Raw genomic sequence first — 25,871 nt, forward strand, 5'->3', positions numbered from 1 at the left:
CAAAGCTTCAAATGGTCCCACCCAAAACTGCTTGACATGTGTTTCTTTACTCAGATTGTCTGAGACCGTAGTTCCTATTGTATGTGGTAATGGAAAAACCGTGTGGAAAAAGCAGATCATTTCAGTGCTGTGTATTTTCTCTTAACAGTGATCCATCGAATTCACCTGCAAGTATAAACACTACAGAGTAAGTTTTAATTTATACTAAAGAATATGTACAAAATATCAGCATAGGACTCTAGGCGGCTTGTTTCACTAATATAGATAAGGGTACGGTCACACAATCAGATTTCTTTATGCAGTTTTAAAAGCCAAAACTAGGAGTGAATTCAAAATAGAGAAGTCATATGTGATCGTTATATTTTCTCTCCTTTTATGATCCACTTTATGATTGTGGCTTACAAAACTGCATCAAGAAACCTGATTGTAGGGCTGTAACCAATTTCTTAGAAATGGTGTGCATCTTTCATAGTGTATGCCCATGGTGGCCACTATGGACCTCAAGGACCATATGTGGCTTGAAGGCACGTACCCAACTTCACGAGAAACAAGAGCTAAGTCTAGTTGTGGATGGGATAAGTGCTTTATTGGGGCACTGTGGCTGCCACATTTGTTTGGGTAATGTTTTGGCAGTAACTATCAAGTGAGCATGGTGATATGATTGGAAATATTTTCTACCATAATTGAGGATCCTGAATCGTGGCTAGCCATTTCTGTGCTCCAAAAATCCACTGACTCGGCCCCCAAGGTCTATGATATCAGCAACAACTTTAACCAAGAATTAAAGAGATTGTCTCCAAAAGGCAACCGTTTTTGCTACTGAAAATGAGCAGCTGATCGGTGCTGATCCAGTTTTATATGAATAGCCATCCATGTAATACATGGAAGTGTAGGTCCACCAGAGTGAAAGCCTTTTTTTTTTGTAGCAGACCTCCGCTTTGACTCATAGAACAGGGTCCAAAGCAAGGGATCCTCTCTGTGAAGTCCATATGCTCTGATAGGACTTATGGAAATGGTCTAGCTTAGGTTTATATGGCATGATTTTGCAATATGTAAATTTTCCATGATTGGTATGATAACTGTGAAGAATTGTATTTCTAATCCACACATCCATCAATATAATGCAAGTGATTACTGATTACAGTCTAACAATAGAGGATCATGCATTCTTCTACAGACAAGTACAAACCATGTGGTAGCAGAGATTTTCACCTGTAGTTATTATACAAGTATTGTATAACTACAGTTTCCCCCTCCTTTTCATAGGAGCGATGGCTGTCAAGGAAACTACATCGAACCCGACTCCAAAAGACCTCCTCAGAGATCATACACCCCTTACATGAGAGTCCTAGAGCTAAGTATGAAGAATAAAGTGTCCTAAGTTCAAGATCACTGAAGAGGAGGAAAAACATTCCACAGAAACCTCTTTCCTTCTGCATTCAGACTCCAGTGCAATGCAATATGGCACGTGCAAGCAATAGCAGCAAGACTGTTTCACAGTATGAAAAGCTATGATTTTGGATCAGGTGCTAAAACGATCTGAAAAACATCACAATGGGATCTGAAGGCTGCCTGGCATTTTAGCTCCTAGTGTATAACTTGCCGATCCAGGTATGGATCAGTAACAAGAAATAACCATTTGCAGCACTCCACTTTGGGTCTGGAATATTTGTCTCTGTCAGCACTACATTGATCTTTTATGTAAATGCATTTCACTGTGAGATTTCTCTATACACTATCTATAGCTGCACTGCATACTTTTTTACTGCACTTACTACTATTCAACTCCTGATCAAGAGTGACCTACCACAGTACCACACCTCAACCCTTCGAGCAATAGGAAGCTCTCAGGCATGCTTTCCATGCACAATCAATATTAGAACTGATGCAAGAAGCATGGCAGAGCTCATTATAGGGGTTTTCATGGACAATAAAAAAAAAATGGGCCAGACAATGTTAAAAATAGAAAGAATTACTCCCTTCCACCACTCTTCTGCCATACTGACACTTCTCCGTTCCTGGCCATGAAAGGCCAGCTCAACCACTCAATGGCTGAGGTGGGTCACCACTAAATTTCTCCCTGGAAAACTCATTTAATTTAACATGGTAAAAATATGGTTAAAATAGTTGTCTTATGAAGATGAACTGGCCCGGGGATGAGTTGATTGCCATGGGTCTAGCTTTTGAAACCACTGACGATCAGCTGTTATAACAGGGGACATTGCAGCCATTACATTTAGCATTACATTGCGCCATTAAAATTAACCATCTGCCACTGATACTTAGCGGCTCTCTGCACTGACTCCTAAATATGAGACAACCCCTTTAACCCAAGAATGGTTGGAATGTCTAACTTTATACAGAACATATGTGAACGTTGCATCTTTATGGAACTCATGTGCCTTATTAACATTATATTATAGTTGTGTAACAATGCAATTTATAAGAATATGCAATTAAACTGATTCTTTAAACGTCAGGTCAAATGCTCTTCTCACAAGAGTCATATTTACTATATTTATATTGTTTTATGAATCACTGCCTAAAATCAACTACAGTAAGACCTGTATATATGCAGATAGCTCTGCCTTAAAGGGGTTCTCTGGGAATTAAGACAATTAAAATATTCAAATATTACTTTATTATAAATATACCTTTCATTAGTTATAATGGCTTGTTTTGTCTGGGGAGCAATCATCAGGGGAAATAAAATGGCTTCTGGCCTATTAGTACACAAAAAACCTGTCCTAATCACACAAAGGACACGTTCACAACACCGAGCTAAAGAGCTGCCTCCTCCTCCTCTCCTCCTCTCAGGGATTATGGTCCTGAATAGTGTTTAATATGATTGCAACGTGCGCCTTCCCCCCAGGGCCTCTATATCGCGTCCCAGGTGTAGTAGGAATGCCGACTGGTATAGTGCGGCCTAAATGTCTCTTTATGTGTCACGGTGCTCCTACCTGGACCCCAGGCTTTAGCTCTGAAGCAATGAAAAGCAGAATAATTTAGGGATTTGAAAGAACTTGAGTCCAGACCTTGAGATGAAGTTCAACAGCAGCTTTACTTGGAATAAACGTTTCTTCCAATGGATTTCAGGCTTTGTCTTGGCTCCTGCAGGCTTTAGCATTAAACTGGCAGGCAAACTCAACTCTGCTATATTTTTCTCTTTGACTCTGCTATACTGACAAGCTTAAATAGTATCTTTGCTTTCTTGTTGATGCTGCACTTTCTCTCTGTAGTCTGACTCTAGGTTATGCCAGGGAACTTTCCTCCTGGCTCCTCAAGCTATAGGCTTCTGCCTCCATGACCAACAGAGCTTAGGGTGCTCTGTTGGTCATGGAGGCAGAAGCCTACAGAGCTTAGGGTGCTCTGGCTGGCGTGGGCACGTCCAGCAGAGACGTGCACCTGCACACCCTTTCCCTTGCTGGGGGTAAACTACACCAACTAGAACTGGTCCCCACCCTTCCTGCAGGAAGTAGGACTAGCTCACTTCCCTACAGAGGGGGGTTAGAATGGGATGGTAAGTTCCATTCTATCTAAGTACAGCTTTGCCATATTTGCTGCCACCTGCTGGTGAACTAGATATAGACATGAACATAACAGTTGCATAAAGATATTAACACCATATAAAGGACCTGGACAAAAATACATAAGATGACAGATGTGTTAGCCCATTAAAGACAGTAGCAGGGTGCAGGAGTGGTAACAACACTGGAGTATTACATGATCTTCAGCTGAATCTCTGTAGGAATGTAGCTCATGAGGAGACATGAAGTACAGAGAGGAGGTGGGGATGTGGCTAATGAGCAGCAGCACTTGAATGCAGTCTCCATTACCATAGCCACACATTCCCGCAGGCTGTCCTGTCCATCCTCTCTGTACTTCATCTCTCCTCATGAGCTCCATTCCTACAGAGATTCAGCTGAAGATCATATTAAACTCTATCTATCAGGATCATAATACCTGCTAAGTAGGAGAGAAGTATGAGGCAGCTGTTTAGCTCAGTTTTGTGAAGTAACTTGTCCTGCTGTGTGAATAGGACAGGTTTTGTTTGTACTAACAGGACAGCGGCCATTTTATGTCCCCTGATGATTGCTCCCTAGACAAAACAAGCCATTATAACTAATGAAAGGAATTTGGGAATATATTTGTAATAAAATAATATTTAAGTATTTTCATTTTCTTAATTCCTGGAGAATCAATGAAAGTGATACAATCACAGACTCCTTTACCTCACAGCACATTGCATTCCCAATTAAGAATGGTTTAAGACTGATGGAAGTGCAGACTGTTGGTGTTCTCTTTTGTTTCTGTGTCTATTTAAATGTATGAGGTTTTGAATGGCGTTAGTGTGCTTTACAATGTTTGAGTGGTAGACAGTAAAGTTATACCGTATTAGATTGTAAGCTCCTCTGGGGCAAGGATAGATGGTGTATTTTCCGTAAAGGCTTTCTGGAATATGTTGTATAGTAACAAGCAATAAACATAAGCAATGCTATAATAAGTGGGTTTTAAAACCTGAGCTGTTACCACATATACCGTATGTTGTTTATGTTGATGACCAAAAGAATCTGAACTTAGTACTTTAAATGTCTGTAAATATTGTTAATATAACTACCAGCAATGGCCATCAGAACGTTGTAAAAGCATTATAACCCTACCTTTATGTCATCTGTGTGTTTATTCCATGTTCAGGAAAAGCTCTTTCATTCCTATGAAAAACAGCTCCCCATTGCCCAGCTGGGAAGGCTATCCTTTTTTTTTAAGTTCTCAAGCCTGCTGCCCAACCCCACTGTTTTCTCCTCACCTCCCAAAGCTTTTTCCCATGCATTGCCATGACATCAGTGGAGATGGGTGAAAGCCTTGGGAGGTTAGAGGAGGAGAAGACAGTGGGAAAGGGTGGTAGGCTTGGGCACTTTGAAAAGGAAAACCTGGCCAGCTGGGCACTTTCCTTGTACCCAGATGACATAAAGGTATGGTTATAATGCTTTTAAGATGCCTCGATGACTGTTGCTGGTAGTTATATTAGGGGAATTTACATGACACACTCCCTTTAAAATATACAGCGGTCAACACTTATCCCATGTACAAGATTTTTCCCAGTCTTGGAAAAAACCCTTTAATCAATATTCTGTGTTCTGCATTCTTCCTTAACTAGTATGGTTGGTTTATTAGAGTTAGGTAACACAACACAGTATATACAGCATAGCAACTTCAGAAGCTAGTACACTGTAGATCAATGTTCCCCAACCTGTAGATCTCCAGGTATTTCAAAACTACAACTCCCATCATGTCCGGACAGCCTGCAGCTAGCAAATGCCCTGCTAGCTGCAGGCTGTCCAGACATGATGGGAGTTGTAGTTTTGAAATAGGGATGGGAGTTGTAGTTTAGCAACAGCTGGATATCTACAGGTTGGAGAGCACTGCTCTTGGTAGTTTGCAATGATATTAGGTAGCAGGAGAAGACTTCTGCAGACCCACTTCCTTTAGGCCATAGGCCGATATTAAACACTGTAAACTGAGACAGCGTCAGCTATTAAAACCCAACATTAGCATGAAGCTACTATACGTGTACTGTATACTTAGGATCAGCATCTAGAGGTGAATTGTATAGGCCACATTCAGCACTGGCATAATATCACATGTAAACGACATCATTAATGGATGACTGGTATCCTAATATGGAGCCATTCATTCAGTGACTGGAATGGGACCCATGAATTATTTATTTCAATATGTTTAATACACTTGCAAAGCATGCTAAAAGTACACTGTATAAAGTAATAACATCATCGACTAATGGGTTGGCCCATATGCTGCCTATAATAATGTCATCTCTACTATAGCTTTCATTAAAGGGGTTATCCCAATGATTGATGTAAAAAATGAAAATCAGACATCATATTGTACATGACAATCTCTTTCCAACAGAGCTAGAGCTAGCCCTGTACCTCACATGGATCCAGAAATCTCCACATTCATTGCTCCAATTGCTCTGCTAGATTTATATCAAGCTGGCAGCGCAAGGGGAGTGTCCTTTCTGCTGCAGCTCAGGGGGGTGTCCTTTCTGCTGCAGCTCAAGGGGAGTGTCCTTTCTACTGCAGCTGGCTCCCTATCAGAGCTCAGGAGGCAGTTGAAGGTGCAATACAGATACATTATATTGAATAAATCAGTGCCTATGCTAAATTTATAATTACATGCAATTACAAAAGTATTCAGATCCAGGTGCTGGTTTGAAAACTTTAGAATACTTTTTGTGGGAGAACCCTATTAACTTTAGACACTAAGGTCTCATGCACACAAACATGTCTGTATTTTGGCATATTTATGTTTCTCAGTTATTATTCTGCATCAAATATTTTCAAAGTACAGTACAATACATGGTGAATGAAATTTTCAAAAAGTTATTTACATCTAGCAAATATAAAGGCATCCTGCGGTTTATGTTGTGGATTTTACCCCTTACAGAGGGGGCACTAGTAGGTGGATGGAGCACTAACCTCATGACTACACAGTAGACTGTGCTTTTTTCTGTATTATGTGATACCAGCAAATAGCACATTATTTTCTGTGCTGTTTGTGCTAATAGTGCAGTGCATATGGTTCCTAAAAGTGACTCTGTCACCCCTAAAATTTATTTAAAAGCAAGCATACTGCCATATATATATTTTAACTTTTATGCAAATTAGGTTTTCAGTGCACCGCAGACAGAGCCGCTCCATTTGGTGCAGCATCGTTCCGCTAGTGACGCTGCCCAACCTTCTTTCTCGTTTGATTGACAGTCCATGACATTTAAGAGCCAGTAGTCATGACACTGGGGAAGCCACTAAACAGAATAGCTCCACTCACACTGCACTGAACACCTTAGTTGCATCAAAATAAAAAGAAGCATTTCTCAGGATTAAAGGACCAGATTTTCTTAAGAAAGGTAAGATTATGGTTTGGTGTGCCGACTGTACATGGTGCTATATTTACTTTGAAAATTATTTTAGAGATGACAAACTCCCTTTAAAAAGCTGAAAATGCATACATAAAAAAAATATTTGGCACATAATTTGGCACTTAAAGGCATTGGGCTAATTATCATTTTTTCAGTAGGTATTTTTTTAAAAAATATTCAGCCGTATCTGCAAGAGTTAACAATTAGTCTCTTTGCAACCTGTCACCTTCTGTTTCTTTGTGTAACTCTTATCTCTGATCTTCTGACCTCATATAGCTTGAAGTGTTTATGAGATCAGAAGATCAGAGATAAGAGCTAAACTGAGCTGTCAGATGATGGGATTCAAAACAGAATGTGACAGCTTGCAAACAGACAGATTTTTAACGCTTGTATCTCAGAAATGGCTGAACATTTTTAATATCTACCAATTAAAAAATGCTCCTGAAAGTGTAATACAATATGGCATCAAATGGTGTACATTCACTTCCAGATCCATTTACATAAAAAAAATTAACATGGAAATGGGCCTTAAAGTGTCCACTGTACAGAGGAACGCAAAGTCCCTACATACTATGGAGTCGTAGGCACTGTGTGTGCCGCCATATGGTTCTCTGTAAGAATTATACTAGGAAAAATCCCTCCTTAATACAGAAGATCAAAATCGGACCCAATAGGAACTCGTTTTATGATTCTCAGGCTCTGTCCAACTTGTATGGAGCCATAATACAGCCATGTGCATGAGACCTTTGTGTGATTTTTTTGCTTTCCTAAGAAAAGTTTTGACTGTGAACGGACAATAAATATAATATGGAATATATTGGGTTTAGTCACGGTACAATTATCTCTGTCTCTCATAAGATTAATGTGTATGTATATATTAATATATAGCTACAACAGATTTTTTATACTGGTCAACTTATATCTGGAATATTTGGGTGTAGTGGACATATAACAATATATGTTAATCAGGCCTGCCGTGTACATTTATCTGACAGAGTATAATATATATTATCTACATGTAAATACTGCCATGTGCCTTAAATGAAGCTTTCCTAATATGATGTTTTAAATATGTTATGATATTTTGCAGTGTTATAAGATTATACAGATTCCATACCCTAAATGTAACCTCAATGAAACATACTGTATTTTGGTAACATTCCAGCATATTTTAATTTGGGTGACAAACCTACTGCAAGAAATATTCAAACAACTTGTATCATTACATAGGGATTTTATAATAAAGGACTGTACATAGAATTTAATACTTTGATTGCAAATGTATCTTTTGTGAACTTTATTTGAAAATTCATACATAGACATGATTTCATTACAATCATTTGGTACCATTCAATAAAAACTTGTATACCGCTCATTCTCCTATACCCCTCACCCCCCTAGGCAGTTCTGCAAGTGGAGGCAACCAGTCCTGCTCATATTCTAGGACCAGTTGCCGACAGCCATTTTAAATAGTGGTACCTTGGAAGCGAGCCCGAGTTCGGAAATGTTTTTTTTTTTACGGTAGAAATCAATTTATGAAGTTATTACGCAAAGTCTCGAGAGACTTCGCAAAGTAATGACTTCAGCTCATTGGAGCCAATACGCTCGCTCCGTACAGTATTCTAACGAAGTTTTATGCGAATCGACTTCGGATGAAACATCCGAAGTCGATTCACTCATCCCTACCCATAACCCATACATTCTATATATAAAAATATATGAAAGGGGACATAATAAAATATTTTAGTTACACATGTGCTATTAATAAAAAAAAGTCTATTTTTCACCTTTTTTTTTTAAAACATTTTCCTGGTTACCAAAAATTTAAATCAAGAAACCCCCTTACATAAAAATGACAAAAAAACAAAGCTCCATGTATAACAGGAAAAATACGCAAAAATCATTTACATAAACAAACGGAAAAAAAAGTCTTTCAACGAGGCATGTACTAAAAAACTGAAAATGCGCCTGATCAGGTGAGAATGGCATGGGAGTGCATACTGGGCGCTTTCAAATCGCCACTTGCAAGCCCAGCCATGGGAATAATAGACCTGCTGAAACATCTGGCTTCCCGTATACATCATTGGTATATTTTGGCTGGCTGAAACCAAACCTGAAGAGAACCTAATAGTCTGTATGCCAAATCTGGTATGGTTTGCGTGCTTCCCATTATTTCTATGGCAGAAGAGTAACCTAATTACAGAGAACCAGGTCGCATGCCTGCTTTCAGAAGATGTAAGAAAGTCGGACACAGCTAAACTCCCTTCAGAAATATTAAAAGCAGTACATCTCTGTGAAACAATCTGTCCCTAGGGCTTAGTTACTGACAAAGTGTGCTGTGCCACTAGGGAGACAGACACCTTTAAGGGCCCATTGATTATTTTATGAAGCTTGTCTACCAGGCAAGAGTCCCCCAGGGGTATTCTTACTAGTGGTGTTCACAGCATTCCCCAAGACGGAGAATTAAGTTTTATAGTTTCTATAAAATTGGGAAACTGCTTGACAGCACTTGAAGCTCAGACTGGATTATGTGACTCCCCAAGTGCCAATGCTGCGAACACCGCAGTGACCCAGCGTTAGCTGCCATTCACATGAATGAGTGCTAACAATGTATAGCTAGCTTATACTTCTGGAGGAAGAATGAAATGCATAACGTCGGCCTCCGAACGCTTCTTATGGAATAATTATCACATAAATGTGCACAAAGCATCACCGAATGGAAATGAACGCAGAAGAGCGAAGGAATTTCCAGGTCTGTATTCATTTGGAAGCAGTGCAAGTCTTTTTCCACTGTACAAGACAGCAGTGCGGTGTGTAACATATTCAGAGGGCAGAAATAATGGGTTAAAGAGAACAACGCACTCATGTAAATCTCTGCGAGACTAAAGCCTATTTAAATAATAATGGTTATTTTTAGTTAAAAGTGACTTAAAGAGGACCTGTCCCCTCTACTGACATGTCCCCTCTACTGACATGTTTAGTAGCTACTTGTATTCCCCATGTAATAACCATTCTGGAGCATCATTTCTTATGACTCTGTTGTGCCGTTCTTCTATTATTCCTCTTAGAGGTTTAGGAATAAGGGAACCTGAACACGCTGCAGATTTTGTTGCAGAATTTTCTGCGACTAAAAATCATTTTCATTCATCTCAATGGGGCTTGCACAAATCTATGTGATCGGCGCTAATGACTGGAACTGATTTTCAGTCTTGGAAATTTAAGCAACAAAATCCTCAGCATGTGGAGGTATCCTAAAGGTTCAACTGGGTGTTACCAGTTTGGGGGGGGGGGGGGGGGGTGTCCCTGCACAGTCTCTTGCAGCCAGGCTTGGACTGGCCCACAGGGGTACAGGGGAAACCCCTGGTGGGCCCCTGAGCAAGGTGGGCCCCTCGTCTCCCAACCCCTTGCACAAGTGGCACATAACACATTAAACTTACTGCACTACATACATATATTCAATGTACAGCACCTCAACCAGCCTATGGTTATATAACAAACTTGTTAGATTATTTATTATATTTGAATGTATCTGTAGGGTGGGCCCCCAAAATAAATTTTACTGGTGGGCCCTAGGTACCCCAGTCCGACACTGCTTGCAGCACTGATTGGACAGTATCAGTAAAAGATGCTCCAGAATGTACTAAATAGGCATGTCAGTGCAGTGATCAGGAACGAGTTCACTGACCCCACTTTAATGCAGTGACAAGGTCAGGTGGATAATATATCCTGTATTTGTCGTGACGCCAATTGCAGTGTGCGCAGGGGACTATCCAAGGGCCCTTCCCAAGGTGTTATAGCGCACGTCCCAGATTAGGAATGCCAGAGTGGTGTAATGGCCTATAATGTCTCTATAGCTTTGTGGTAGTTATGTCACTGTGTCTCCTACCTGGGTACGGCCGGACTCCAGTCCTGGCTCACTTGCAATAAATTTGAGTCTAGTGATAGTAGGAGTAATAAAGGAACTTGAGAGAATAATTGATGTCCAGACCTTTAGATGAAGTTCAAATGTTGCTTTACTTGAAATAACTTGCATCCAAGCAGTATACAGCTTTGGTCTCTTGGTCCCAGCAGGTTTTGGCAATCATTGGCAGGAATGAATACTTCTGCTTTAAATGTGGATCTTGCAGGATAAAACATCTGCTTGATAGCTCTGTAACTGTGGCAGGATTAGCTTCTGCACTTATATGGTACCTTCTGCTTTATGGGGACAGACTAGCTGAGGAGGAATTGGCTTCTCCTAGGACTCTGGACTTATCTCACAGATGGATTCTCAGGGGATGCTTTCTTCCTGGAACTCTGCAGGTTGTCTGTAGTTTCTGCTTTCCTCATCCAGCTGAGCTGAAGGTGCTCAGACTGGGTATATGGCCAAGTCTCAGCCGAGACTGTCTTCCCTATACAGGGGGTTTTCCTGGACACTATCACACAGCCTTTCCCTAGCAAGGGGGGCAGCTACACTGACTCTAACTTCCTTCTCCACCCATGATGCAGGATGTGGGACCAGCTCACCACTCAACAGAGGGGGAGCTAAGCTGGAATAATCCATTCCAGTCCAGATACACTAAACACTAAACTTGTACCTGTCAATGTGTTGCTGCCACCTACTGGTAACCAGGCAAATTACATGAACAATTGCATTTAACATAGGTTTATATGCACATTTGTGGAGGACATGATATAAATTACATCAGATGACAGTATAAGGCTGGTTTCACACGGGCGTTGCGGGAAAAGATGCGGGTGCATTGCGGGAACATGCACGATTTTTCCCCACGAGTGCAAAGCGTTTTAATGCGTTTTGCACGCCCGTGAGAAAAATCGCCATGTTTGGTACCCAGACCCGAACCCGGACTTCTTCACAGAAGTTCGGGTTTGGGTTAAGTGTTGTGTAGATTTTATTATTTTCCCTTATAACATGGTTATAAGGGAAAATAATAGCATTCTTAATACAGAATGCTTAGTAAAATAGGGATGAAGGGGTTAAAAAAAATAATAATAATTTAACTCACCTTAATCCACTTGTTCACGCAGCCCGGCTTCTCTTCTTTCTTCTTCTTTGAGGAAAAGGCCCATTGGTGACGTCACTGCGCTCATCACATGGTCCATCACACGATCCACCACCATGGTGATGAGTCATGTGATGGACCATGTGATGAGCGCAGTGACGTCACCACAGGTCCTTTTCCTCACAGATCATCAAAGAAGAAGACAGAAGAGTAGCCGGGCTGCGTGAACAAGTGGATTAAGGTGAGTCAAATTATTTTATTTTTTAACCCCTCCATCACTATTTTACTAAGCATGCTTAGTAAAATAGCAGTGCAAACAGTGAAATCCGCAGGGGAAATCTGCAGCACACAGATAGACATGCTGCTGATTTCAATTCTGCATTGCAGGTCAGTTTATACTGCAGATTGCTTTTGCAGCGTGTGGATGATGTTTCTAAGAATATTAATCACTTAGCTGCTACTGTAAAATGCTGCGCATCTGCTGCAGGCGAATCCGCTGCGTTTCTTTCCCATGTAGACATACACTTAATTTCAAAGGTTACCATGGCCAAAACTGATGAGGTCATGAAGGGGTTAAACAGCCCTATGAAACAGTTGCTTGGACCGGATGCTGCTTTTTGTTTCAGGAAAATACATGTGTTGTAGACACTGAATAGGAACCTTCATTGTTCACTTCCAGTAAAGCCTCATTCACACGTCAGTGATTTCCATCACCAGGATTGGAGCCTCCACAGGCATAAGGTATAAGGGAAAGATCTGCACCCGTTCTGTGTTTTGGCTCAAAATCACTGACCGAACACTGACATGTGAATGAGGCGTAAATCTGTCCTGGTAATGTGATGATCACATAGGTGGGAGAACATATTCATTTCTAACATCAGTTTGAGTGACATGAAACAGATCCTCTTACGTAAAGAAGGTCTGCAGAGAGGGCGCAGTAGAGGAAACTTACTCCAAGACCATTCCGCAACAGAGCGTGTGGAGTGACACACATCTCTGTATCATTGTCTTGTGATATCAGAATATAGTGTTCATAGGAATCTACAGGTGAAACTCGAAAAATTTGGATATCGTGCAAAGTTCATTTATTTCAGTAATGCAAATAAAAAGGTGAAACTAATATATGAGAGACTCATCACATGCAAAGTGATATATTTCAAGCCTTTATTTGTTATAATTTGGATGATTATGGCTTACAGCTTATGAGACCCCCAAAGTCACAATTTTGAGGTCCCCTTTGCTCAGGGGGTATGGATTAATTAGCTGACTAGAGTGTGACACTTTGGGCTTAGAATATTGAACCTTTTCACAAAATTCAAATTTTAAGTTGCATTAATGCAATTCCTTTTAATTTGCATTACTGAAATAAATGGACGTTTCCACGATATTCTAATTTTTCGAGTTTCACCTGTATTTTACAGACAGACAAGCATATGATAAATCCTGAGACGCTACCAGCAGTTTGTATCATTATATGAAGTAACAGCACCCCCTAGTGATTTCTATCAGTAACACATACAAACCACTCACGTTTATTTCTACTGCACGCAGTTATACGCTCTCCTGTGGTCTTAAACATTGCCAGAGGGGTCTGACAGTGGCTTATTCCCCTCTCCCACCAATAAATATACACATTAATTAAACCAGGTATAAACTTCAGCGGAATTGGGCAGTGTGTTTGAGAGGGGCGGGGATGGCTATAAAGTCTCTGCTAATGACATCACCGATGTCTCTAGCGTATCGCTAGTTTACATATTCCCATGTTGGCATTAGTCCTAAGTTAAAAGGACTCCAATTGCAAGAATCCCATCCTTACCCCTTTACCTGATGTCCGCACTGTGTATACCCCCTTCCTTCCCTCTATACATTCCTGCGCATGAACACGGACTTGGTCCTCACACCTCAAGCCCATGTCTACGGTGCATGTCAGAAGACTTAGTCTCTCTTCCCTACAGATCACCGATTTCACTTATGTCTCGAGACTTAGGCTACTTTCACACTAGCGTTAATATTTTCCGGTATTGAGATCAGTCATAGGGTCTCAATACTGGAAAAAAACGCTTCAGTTTTATCCCCATTCATTGTCAATGGGGACAAAACATAACTGAACAGAACGGAGTGCTCCAAAATGCATTCCGTTCCATTCTCATAGCGGAGAGCAAACTGCAGCATGCCGCGGTTTGCTTTCCGTCCTGGTATGTGGAGCAAAACGGATCCGTTATGACCCACAATGCAAGTCATTAGGGATGGATCCGTTTTCTCTGACACAATCTGACACAATAGAAAACGTATCCGTCCCCCATTGTCTTTCAATGGTGTTCATGACGGATCCGTCTTGGGTATGTTAAAGATAATACAACCGGATCCCTTCATAACGGATGCAGATGGGTGTATTATCAGTAACGGAAGCGTTTGTGCTGAACCCTGCCGGATCCAGTAAAAACGCTGGTGTGAAAGTAGCCTTAGTCTCTTCTTCATCAATTAGCTTTGCTCATTTGTGCATGCCCAAATACTTCTTTGTTCTTCACTCTATTTTCAATAGAAATATTCATGTATACATTATATTGTCTATTTCTTATGATCATGATTTTTTTATATTATCATGGATTTATTTATAACTAGTCATGCAGTATGCCAACAACCAACTAAACAAAAATTAGGGAATAAAATGTTCAAAAAATCATGATTTCTTTCTTTATTATTTTTATATCCACCATGAGTCAATCATGTTAGTAATATTTGTCATTTAACTCTAATTCCATCATACTTGATGTTCTTTCTCATTATTTCATCACGTTTGTAAATTATTAGAGATAATCTTGTTTACTTTCCTTTATCATAGATTCTCTAATTTTTCATTTGAATAATAAATATGCTGTTAATCATGATTCCTATCTCAAATCAATCAAAAGACGCTTTGCGATATAAACAATTTTCCTAATTTTAATGACTTCCAGTATTATTATTTTTATATTATTTTATCCCTATTTTATGTGATTTTTCTACATTTATATGATTTTTATTAGTATTTTGGTTTATCCTATACTACAATTTCATAATAGCTATTCATGATCAAATAGATAGAAATACTATGGCATTATTAGGTACTTCTGAGGGGGGGGGGGGATAGAAGGGAAGGGGGAATTTTTCAAATAAATATATATGGATAAATATTAATTAGAGACATCTTCCTGCCACATTATAGTCATCCTCTTTTTTCATCTATAATAATCTATTTTTGAGCCACTAGTCAGGGAAATTACACATATGTCAATTCTTCATTGAGTCCCAATGGGGTTAGGCTTTTCAGGCAATGTATCCATTTTATTTCTTCTTCTTGTAACTTTTTATCAATGTCTCCTTGTCTTGGGCCTATCTGCATTTTCTTTATACCCCAAAGTTTGAGGTTTTTAGTATCTCCCCTATGTTTATCCTGAATATGTCTTGCAAAGGCTGTATCTGAGTCTGTATTAATACAACTTAGGTGTTTTGATATCCGTCTTCTTAATTGTTGTATGGTCTTTCTATAACTTGGGGCATCCACATTCAATAGCATAGATCACTGTGGATTTACAAATAATGTACTCCTTAATTGGATACTTCCTATTGTCAACTGGATTAGTGAAGTCTTTTTTAGAGACCATCTTGTTGCAAAATATACAATCTCCACAGGGGTAAGAGCCCCTTATCGACAACCATGTGGTTTTTTGTTCTTTTTGGTTTTGCTAGTAGTGACTATGCACCAAGTTGTCTTTTAGGTTTCTATCCCTTCTATATGTAATTGTTGGATTGGGTGGAATCTCTTCTTTCAACTCCTCATCTGTCATCAAAATGTGCCAATGGTGCTTCAAGGTGTTCCTGACTTTTTCATGTTGTACATCATATGTACCAATGCATCGTATTATTTTCTTATTTTCAGTTGTTTGCTTATGACTTTGTAATAAAGTAGTTCTTTTAGTATTTTTAGTTCTTTTAGCTCTATTGTATGCCTTGTGCAAGTCTTTTTTAGGATAGCCTCTGGCCCTAAATCTTCTATATAAAAGCTGACTTTCTTGCTCAAAACCTTCTTTGGTTGAGCAATTTCTCTTAGCTCGTAGGTATTGACCTACCGGAATGCCTTTCTTCAAGGCTGGTGGGTGATAACTCTGCAGCGTCCCACTACGTGTGTGTGGGCACTGCTTAAAAGCACTTTTTGGTCTTATCAATGTATTGTGCTGTATTGTGGTACTTTGTACTATTGTATCTGCAAAATCCCTGTTACCAGGCAGATTAGGTGTAATTTATACATCCCACCACTAGATGGGGGATAAAACGTAGGTCTTATATATACCTAGGACAGGCCTAGAGAGGTTGTTGATTAGTTGAGACCAGAGTTCAGATTAGTGGAGACAGGTCAGTGTGGAGATCAATACTTAATAGACTGATGCTGAGAGTGAAAGAGTGCAGATCTAGCACTTCTTCTCTAAATGAAAGTTTAGTCCAGAAAGGGACCAATGAACAGATGTATCTATCCAAAGGATAAAAGCCACAAGTCAGGCATCAAGGACCTTTGAGATATTCAGGTGAAGGATACTATAGCCTCCGGCAACCTCACCCAAGGATTGCACTGATATTGAAAATAACCCACTGCTCCAAACTAAAACCTGAAAAGCCTAGAAACAGTGGATTTGCAGAACCAACTCTGTATCATCAAGAGACTGCATTTTTATACCGCTGCAACAAAAGACATCAACAGTAAAAGTTGTGAGTTGCATTTCACCACTGTCTACCTCATTATTACTACTAATGGTTGTACCACCATTAACAGTACTGGCGTCACGACAAAAACCATCAAGGGACTCAGCCGCAACAAGCACCCTAAGCACCCCTAACATTAAGGGCACCTCATCCACCATCTTGGCTGATGCTTCCCTACACAGAGCGTGCCCCGGAGGATTTCGTGCTGTCCACCTCAACACTGTGCAGCCAGCCCAGGGAGGCTTTCTGCTAACCGTGAGTAAACTGATGAACTTTGTGTTATAATCTGGCCCCTCACGTGTTGCCCCTGCGCTACTGGCTGGCTGCAACTCTCCTAATGGAGAAAGTTGTTAGTTGAGGTGGTCTTCCTAAACACTTCTGTTTTGACACTCCCATCAGACTCATGGGGCAATTTTCAGGTCTAAAAAATTAAGATTCTTTTTGTGTATTTCAGCATTAAACTTAAGACCTATTGTGTTGTTATTTAGTGTCTCTAAAAATTATAAAAAGTGTTTTTCAGTGCTCTCCCATAAAATTAAAATATCGCCTATGTAACATCCCCAAAATAAAACGTGTTTAGTGAAATCAATGTGTTTTTCCGCCCCACTGGGCGGCACCCTAGGCACTGATCCTCAAGTGCCTAGTTACAAATACGGATCTGGCTTCACCCATTGTGTAGTGGATGAAGCTCCAATTCACTTCAATGGGAGAAGCACTGTGGTTACCAGCTCCTTCAACTGCACAATGGATGGGGCTGTGTAGTTATTATTATTTATTTGAAAGCGCCATTAATTCCATGCCGCTGTACGTCAAGAGGCAGTTACTCATACATAATAGAATAATAGAATAAACAAGAAACTATTAACAGACTGGTACAGAGAGGAAGAGCTTACAATCTACAAAGTTCTGGGACTGAAGATACTCAGTAGAGTATAAGTCATCAATATCAAATTCCAGACATGCACCGTTAAGCCTTTATAGCTGGTGACTAGGGCAGTTATACACCCAGGCAGTGTTCCCAGTAAAGGCTCACACATCCATATCCTTATTGTAGATGCAAATACTTTGACTCTGCTGCATCCAACCTATGCTTCAGGATGTGTCTCATGGTTTTTTCTCTGTGGTTCATCCTTTTTTATGTTTACAAAAAATGTCAACTTTTTTTTAAATAAAATTTTAAGCATTTGTCTGTGCAATGGATCAGTAAAAAAAGGACAGAACGCAGATGCTATATGAGTTCTGTCAGTGCTTTTCATGGACCCATAGACTTTTGTGGTCCACTAAACAGGCTAAAGTAGTACATCTCCATTGTTTTTCCACTACCCTATGGTCAGCAAAATGTGATATATGTGCTGTCCGTGGAGATGTGTGAATAAGCCCTAAGTGAGTGATCCAAAACAGCGTCAAACAAATATTGCCATCTATAACCCAAATAATTAGCTTCATGTGAGCCAGATATACAGTGCCATGTAGTATCCAGTTAAATTGTTTTATGCCCAGGAGGTTAGACAGAAAAGGCTCATCCATGTGAGTACAGTACAACAGAACCGCAATCAGATAGAAAATAACGGTGTCATAAATCTCTATGATGCAGACAGTTTGGGTAAGGGGAGCCGCAGTCAGCCCTTAGTCATCACACATCAAATTATAGCCCAAAATGACTTTTTCATTGAAAGGGGTGGCAGTCACAATCCATAACGTGGCTGTTTTAATAAATCAAGAGTGAGGTATACTGGGACTCATTGCTCCAAACCTGAAGGCTACAATTTGATATAGAAGCATGTGGACTAGGGCCACAGGGAAATCTGTGGCCCTGCTGTCATACCTGACAGCATTGGCAGCATGTTATATGTGTAGTGTACGGGAGAGTAATACCCCGTCACTACTGAAGGGTCACTTGGGTATTGTCGTTCCCCCTGTATTTAAGGGGAGGTTGGTATAGAATATCTTATAATGTCATGCTATGTATTTTCCTGTTACTGTGAAACGTGCATTTGCAGGCCGGCTAGGGTGTAGTTCCAGCTCTGAGTCACTAGAGGGAGCTAGGGAACCCTAGGTTATATAAGGCCCAGTCAGGAAGTAGTAGTAGTGTGTTCAGACAGTGGGAGCAGAGGTCAGAAATGATCCTGTGTCTGAGGGAAGGCCAGGCTATGGGCCTGTGAGAGCATAGCAGGCCTGAAGCCTGCCGGCTAGGAGAGGGTAGTAAAGGCCCTGTAACCGGGTTCCGGATCCAAGGAAAAGGTTCCCCTCCTGAGTCATCATCCGTTTAGCTGAAGCAGCATAAGCAAGCCACCAGCCAAGACACAGATTACCACAGAGGCCGATCAGATAAAGCAAGAGGTACTCAAGATAACAGAGGAGGTACTAGATAAGGACAGCTTCAAGGGTACGCCAGATAAAGGGCATTAGACCTTGGAGAGCAAGTCACATGTGTCAGGACCAGTCAGGAATAGTGTGCAAGCCGCCTGTACGGCATCTCCTGCAATCAACACTCTGTATTATACATTGCTAAGACCGGCCATTCTGTACTCCCAAGAACCACCTGTATCTGTATGGAAAACCAACCGTCTTTCATGGAACTGTGCTCTACCTGTGTCCATGTATTAACCTGACTGATATTCAGTAAAGTTCCAGTTTTTGTTGGCTACCCTATGCTTGCTTCATTCTTTTATAACATCATACACGGCGTGTCACCGTTTAATTGACACTGGCGTCACGAACTGTTAAATACCTGCCTGTTCCAGTATTTGCCCCAATTGAAGACGACAGTGGATCCCAGGTTAGTGAGTCGATCTGGACTACAAAGCCCAGCATACACTACTGACCCCCTGGGACACTGCATCGCTCTTTTTGGCGTCACGAACAGGATCCGCATACTTCTGAAGTGCAGAGAAGTGTGAACTGTGTGCTTTAACTATTCCACCACCGTATTGCAAAGACTGTAACCTTTATTCCTAATCTGTGGATTACAATTGTGCCTGGGAGGAATCGGATGCGCTGTACTGTGTTGCGCTACCCCCAGAGAGAAAAATCGTATTTGTGGACTGTGTTTTATTGGACTTTTCATCATCCTGCTTGCTGTCAGTGAATTGCGGCATCAGGACCCTTAAAATGGCCGCCGACGCCATGAGGCTTTTTACTGCGCCATCAGGATGTGCAGAGGCGCGAATATTTGGCGCCGAAACCTTCCAAGAAGAAGGAGGAGACGATTGCCCTGGAGCGCCACCCACCTTGAGGAGTGACGACATGGCTGATTGCTTTGAAGAGTTACGCCTGGGAGGCGGGGCTCAGAGGGAGATAGACTGGCCCAGTGCGTGGGAGGAGTCAGAGTCGCAGCAACCAGGAAGAGAAGAGATGGCGTGTGCTGCAGAGAGAGAGGTTGAGACCACGTGCGAGTGGGGCGCCACTCCACCGGACTTTCCGGAGTTGGGGCCGTGGGACCCTCTAGCCTGGACGGCCACCCCCTGGGCCCAGGCCATGGACTTAAGCATCACCCGACCTGAGTCCCCACCGATCCGTCGCCGGCATGCAGAATGGCCGGCTATCATGGAGGAGTTGAGAGCCGCGGTGGCAAAAAAGAACACCAGCCGGAAGAAGCGGTTTGAGGAGATGGCTAAGTCCATACAAGGAGACTCCTTTCCGGGTAAGCCCCAGCTAGAAAGGCGCCGCGGGATCGTGGTGTCCTTTGATAAGGAAAAAGGCTACGGGTTTATCCAGGAGTTGGGGACTGGCCGGGACTTCTATGTAAACCGGCGATCGGTGAAGCGGCACTACCTCCCGGAGCATCTCCACAATCTGACTATGGGGGAGATCGTAGAGTACACCCCTGCCGAAAGTCTAAGGGGCCCCTACGCCACCGCAGTGACTCGCCCGAAGGCGCCGGCTGAAAACTGGGACTCTGGGAAAGAGAGGTCAGAACCAGTAGAGACGGAGAGAGCGCACGTGGAACAGGCCCGAACCACCCATCTGCAAGGCCAGGCATACCTCAGTCCCGACGTTTTCTGGGAGCCCATCGTGCTGCAGGGGCTGGAGGAGCGGTATCCCCCTCCGGATGCAGTGAGACGTGAGGAAGAGAAGGAGCGGCAGGACAGCTGCCAGGAGAGCAGAGGAATGTGCTGAGGCCCGGCGCCAAACAGCAGCTGCCATTGTTACCCCAGCGGCCGCACCCCCTGAACCTCCGGTAGATCCGACCACCTGCACTAAAGCGGAACTAGAGGACCTACGCAAGAGGGTGTATTGGGTGGCGGACCTCGGGTACGCAGGAGGCGTGCGATGGTTCCCGTTTCCGAGGACGGATGCTGAAATGGAGGCCATGAAGGACAAGCCTCCCCCTCTAAAGATTGTCAGGGGTGACGGTTTCCAAATGTGGCCGGCCTTGCCAGAACAACTGCTGCAGGTTCCCTACATTGACTCGTCATCCGAGGAAGAACATGATACTCGTCTGTGAGTACTCCTGCCCTCCTGTCTATCTCCTTAATGGCCGTTTGTCCCTCCAGTTGGCAGAGCTGGTGAAGCTCGCTGCCAGTTACCCACGGCCGGTGGCATCCTAGTTAAATAATGTGCCACTGTGTATCAATGCTTCCAGCTGCCTTTGTTTTGTTTGGGACATCCGGTTTGCTGCTACAATCCCAGTTGTGCCTTATTTTGCACTGTTTTTCCCTTTTTACCCCCATTTCAGGTTGAAAAGACATTTTTATGTCAGCACTATTTTAAAGGGTAAGCAGGACTTGCCAGGATAACAAGGCCCTGGTATTGTCAGAGTCCTGTATTGTCATTTTATATATGTGCTGCTGACAGTATTTAATAACCGGTTTTTTATTCAAGTATATGTGCCCAGAGATGGACTTCCTATGTGCAAGCCTCTGAGAGGTTAATTTATTATGGACTTATTTATTGTCATGGACTATCCTGGTTCTTTCAACATCCGCTGTGCCAGGTCAGCGCCCCCGTTCCACTCACTATCCTGTGAAAAAGAGAACGACGCCCCTTGTCACCAGACTTCACCATTTCCAATTGGGTCTGATAAGAGTGTAATGGACATATATGCATGCATGTGTCTTTCTCTATTTCAGGTCATGATTCCAGTTGGGCGGGCCCTGATGGAGTACGAGGTCGTACTCAGCTTAAAGCAGCGGGGTATGTAGTGTACGGGAGAGTAATACCCCGTCACTACTGAAGGGTCACTTGGGTATTGTCGTTCCCCCTGTATTTAAGGGGAGGTTGGTATAGAATATCTTATAATGTCATGCTATGTATTTTCCTGTTACTGTGAAACGTGCATTTGCAGGCCGGCTAGGGTGTAGTTCCAGCTCTGAGTCACTAGAGGGAGCTAGGGAACCCTAGGTTATATAAGGCCCAGTCAGGAAGTAGTAGTAGTGTGTTCAGACAGTGGGAGCAGAGGTCAGAAATGATCCTGTGTCTGAGGGAAGGCCAGGCTATGGGCCTGTGAGAGCATAGCAGGCCTGAAGCCTGCCGGCTAGGAGAGGGTAGTAAAGGCCCTGTAACCGGGTTCCGGATCCAAGGAAAAGGTTCCCCTCCTGAGTCATCATCCGTTTAGCTGAAGCAGCATAAGCAAGCCACCAGCCAAGACACAGATTACCACAGAGGCCGATCAGATAAAGCAAGAGGTACTCAAGATAACAGAGGAGGTACTAGATAAGGACAGCTTCAAGGGTACGCCAGATAAAGGGCATTAGACCTTGGAGAGCAAGTCACATGTGTCAGGACCAGTCAGGAATAGTGTGCAAGCCGCCTGTACTGCATCTCCTGCAATCAACACTCTGTATTATACATTGCTAAGACCGGCCATTCTGTACTCCCAAGAACCACCTGTATCTGTATGGAAAACCAACCGTCTTTCATGGAACTGTGCTCTACCTGTGTCCATGTATTATCCTGACTGATATTCAGTAAAGTTCCAGTTTTTGTTGGCTACCCTATGCTTGCTTCATTCTTTTATAACATCATACACGGCGTGTCACCGTTTAATTGACACTGGCGTCACGAACTGTTAAATACCTGCCTGTTCCAGTATTTGCCCCAATTGAAGACGACAGTGGATCCCAGGTTAGTGAGTCGATCTGCACTACAAAGCCCAGCATACACTACTGACCCCCTGGGACACTGCATATGCAATGATGTGCATGTTTTTACTTCGGGTCCTGGCCATTTCACTAGTGATCTGCCCCATCACAAAGAGATGGACAGCTCAGTGGCTCACTGGTGCCTTGCAGCGCTGAGGTCCTGCGTTCAAATCTGACCAAGGACAACATCTGCATGGAGTTTGTATATTCTCTCTGTGTTTGTGTGGGTTTCAACCTAGTACCCTGGTTTCCTCCCGCACTCCAAAGACATACTGATTAGATTGTTTTATAGCAACAGCAGTTTTCTGCATCCCAGACTGCATTGATCTATGTGATCAATGCAGAGAGTGAAGGGAAAGTTAAATGTGATAAGAACCCTGCCCTGACATCTAGTGGACAATGTATAAACTGCAATAATTTACTTCTTTCGTTTTATTGAACAAATACAATAAATGAAGCAATACAATAGTCCTGAAGACATATACATACACCATATGCATACATACTTCACCATAATCGTAATAACAATAAAACATAAGGCAGATCATACATGAGAAACATACAAAGGTCATTCTGAGAGAAAAGGTCTATCTGGATGCAGCAATGATAGCATCAGTCAACATATGAGTCGAGAACAGATTTTTTGCAGAGGAGCACCACGATCCCCAGACCCCAAAGAACTTGGAGGAGCATCCCCTATTTCTGAAGACTATATATTCATATGGAATTATTGTATTTACTAATACTCTCCACTGGTTTACGGAGGGACTTCTGTCTCCCATCCACCTACTGGTAATTGCTATATCTTTTCGTGCCAAAAATAGAACTTCCAGTAGAAAGATCCTGGTGTAATGAAGATAGGTGGCCTCGTCAAGGATACCAAATAGGCACATCAAAGGAACGGGGAGGTTCAGTAGGTTAGATAGAAAGTCTGTAATTGCCTTACAGAACCTCTTGATATATGTATAAGCCCATATGAGATGCCAGAAGTTTGCTCCGTCTGTTGCGCATCTGTGGCATCTAGAATATGATAACCTACCCATTCTATATAATCGTGAGGGAGTTAGATAGCTTTGGTGTATAATACATAGCTGTATAAATGTATTGTTTATAGCAGGAGATAGTGTAGGTGATTCCAAAACATCACTAATTTCTTCATCCCTGAGGTCCAGGATCGCGGCCCTCCACTTAGCAATGACTGGGAGCTGGGAAGATTGGGTAGGTAGATATATCTATTTGAGCGCCGCTGAAGTGATCGTGCTTTAGTTGCAGATATCTATAAAATGCTTTTCTAGGTAATTCACAGCGAGTGCGCAAGACATCAAGTGTAATGAAAACATTATCAATATATACATCACTTAAAGTACAAATATCGTGCTCTTTCCAGAATTGATGCCCAGGAAGGGAGATCAAAGAGGGAAACATAGGGTTATCCCACAGGGGAGTCTCGGCCAGGCTTCCCTGAAATGCGTGAATCCCTTTACATGCCTCCCACACCTGTATGGCAAATTTGTGAATTGGTAAAAGCACTCGTGGGAACAGCCGCGGCCCCTCCAGCACCAGCCACAAGGATTTGAGATTCAAATACGTGACTAAATGTACCTCAGAGTTAAGCTAGCTGTTCATAAGGAGACAGCCATGCCACAGCAAGGCTTTTGGAGATACTTTTATAACCCTTTCCAGCCTTATGCAAGTCAATAATTCTTAATCGTAGGTCTTCTGAGAGCTCTTTTGTGCGAGGAATCATTCACTTCAGGGAATGCTTCTTGTGAAAAGCAAACCCAGAACTGGTGTGTGTTTTTTATATGGCAGGGCAGCTGTAACCAACACCTCCAATCTCATCTCATTGATTGGACTCCAGTTGGCTGACACCTCACTCCCATTAGCTCTTGGAGATGTCATTAGTCTAGGGGTTCACATACTTTTTCCACCTGCACCGTGGATGTTTACATGGTGTGTTCAATAAAAGCATGGTAACATTTAATTCTTTGTGTGTTATTAGTTTGAGCAGACTGTGATTGTCTATTGTTGTGACTTAGATGAAGATTAGATCACATTTTATGACCAATTTGTGCAGAAATCCATATAATTTTAAAGGGTTCACATACTTTTTCTTGCAACTATATAACGGGAATAAGGCAGATTTGGGCCAATTGATCCGTAATCCAGAAAAATGACTAAAAGCATCAATTAAGGAAATGGCTCTAGGGAGAGTGTCCTCCACCTCTGACATAGAAAACACCATGTTGTCAGCATAGAGACCCAATCTGTCCTCCCTCTCTCCCACTCGGATACCCCTAAACTGTGAGTCGCTTCGAATACGTATGGCTAAGGGCTCTATTGCTAATGCGAAAAGTATTGGGGATAGCGGACACCCCTGTCTAGTACCCTGATCCAGCTGGAAGTAAGCCGAGCAAATGCCATTTACTAGGATGTTAGATCGTGGGTGATTGTACAAAATTGAGACCCATTTGATTAAATTGGGCCCAAAACCAAAGCATTGAAGAGTAGCTAACAAATATGGCCATTGGACTGAATCGAAGGCCTTAGCGGCATCTAATGATGCCAGTGCCCACTGTTGTTTCTGCCTAAGACCTATTTGAGTTATCACCTGCACTCTTCGGATGTTATCAGTGGTGGATTTACCCAGCATAAATCCAGACTGGTCAGGGTGAATAATACTGAGGATAGATCTAGTCAGACGAACTGCCAGGATTTTAGCCAAAATTTTGCAGTCTAGATTCAGTACAGATATAGCCCTATATGAACCTCAGTCAGTCGGGTCCTTACCCGGTTTGAGGAGAACTACTATGGTAGCATCATATAATGATAGTGGTAGACTCCCTTCAACAAAGGAATCTTTATATATTTAAAGCAAGAGGGCCGCCAAGGCATCTGCATATCTGGTGTAGACCTCTAGTAGCAAGCCATCTGGGCCGGGGGACTTCCCATTCGCCAATGAAGCAATAGCATCAGCGATCTCAGAGGATTTTATTGGGGCATCCAACAATACTACAGCCTCATGTGACAATTTGGGGAACTCAAGTTCCTGGAGATAGTCTAAGACCTCCCCTGAAGTATACCCTATCCGTGACATATATAGATCCT

The 25,871-nt window shown here is 42.2% G+C and overlaps 1 protein-coding gene across 3 annotated transcripts in view; it reads left to right on the plus strand.

Moving 5' to 3' along the window:
* Window positions 1-2,693, plus strand: part of LOC122927654 (myocardial zonula adherens protein) — a 124,669-nt gene extending 121,976 nt beyond the window's left edge. For all 3 annotated transcript variants that reach the window (XM_044279700.1, XM_044279699.1, XM_044279701.1), the window contains 2 exons: window positions 149-187; window positions 1,267-2,693. In XM_044279700.1, coding sequence (XP_044135635.1) covers window positions 149-187; window positions 1,267-1,381 — 154 coding nt within the window. In that variant the 3' untranslated portion in view covers window positions 1,382-2,693. The remainder of the gene's footprint in view (window positions 1-148; window positions 188-1,266) is intronic.
* The last annotated feature ends 23,178 nt before the right edge of the window (window positions 2,694-25,871 follow it).

The sequence above is a fragment of the Bufo gargarizans genome, chromosome 2 (assembly GCF_014858855.1).
Source record: "Bufo gargarizans isolate SCDJY-AF-19 chromosome 2, ASM1485885v1, whole genome shotgun sequence".
NCBI lineage: Eukaryota > Metazoa > Chordata > Amphibia > Anura > Bufonidae > Bufo > Bufo gargarizans.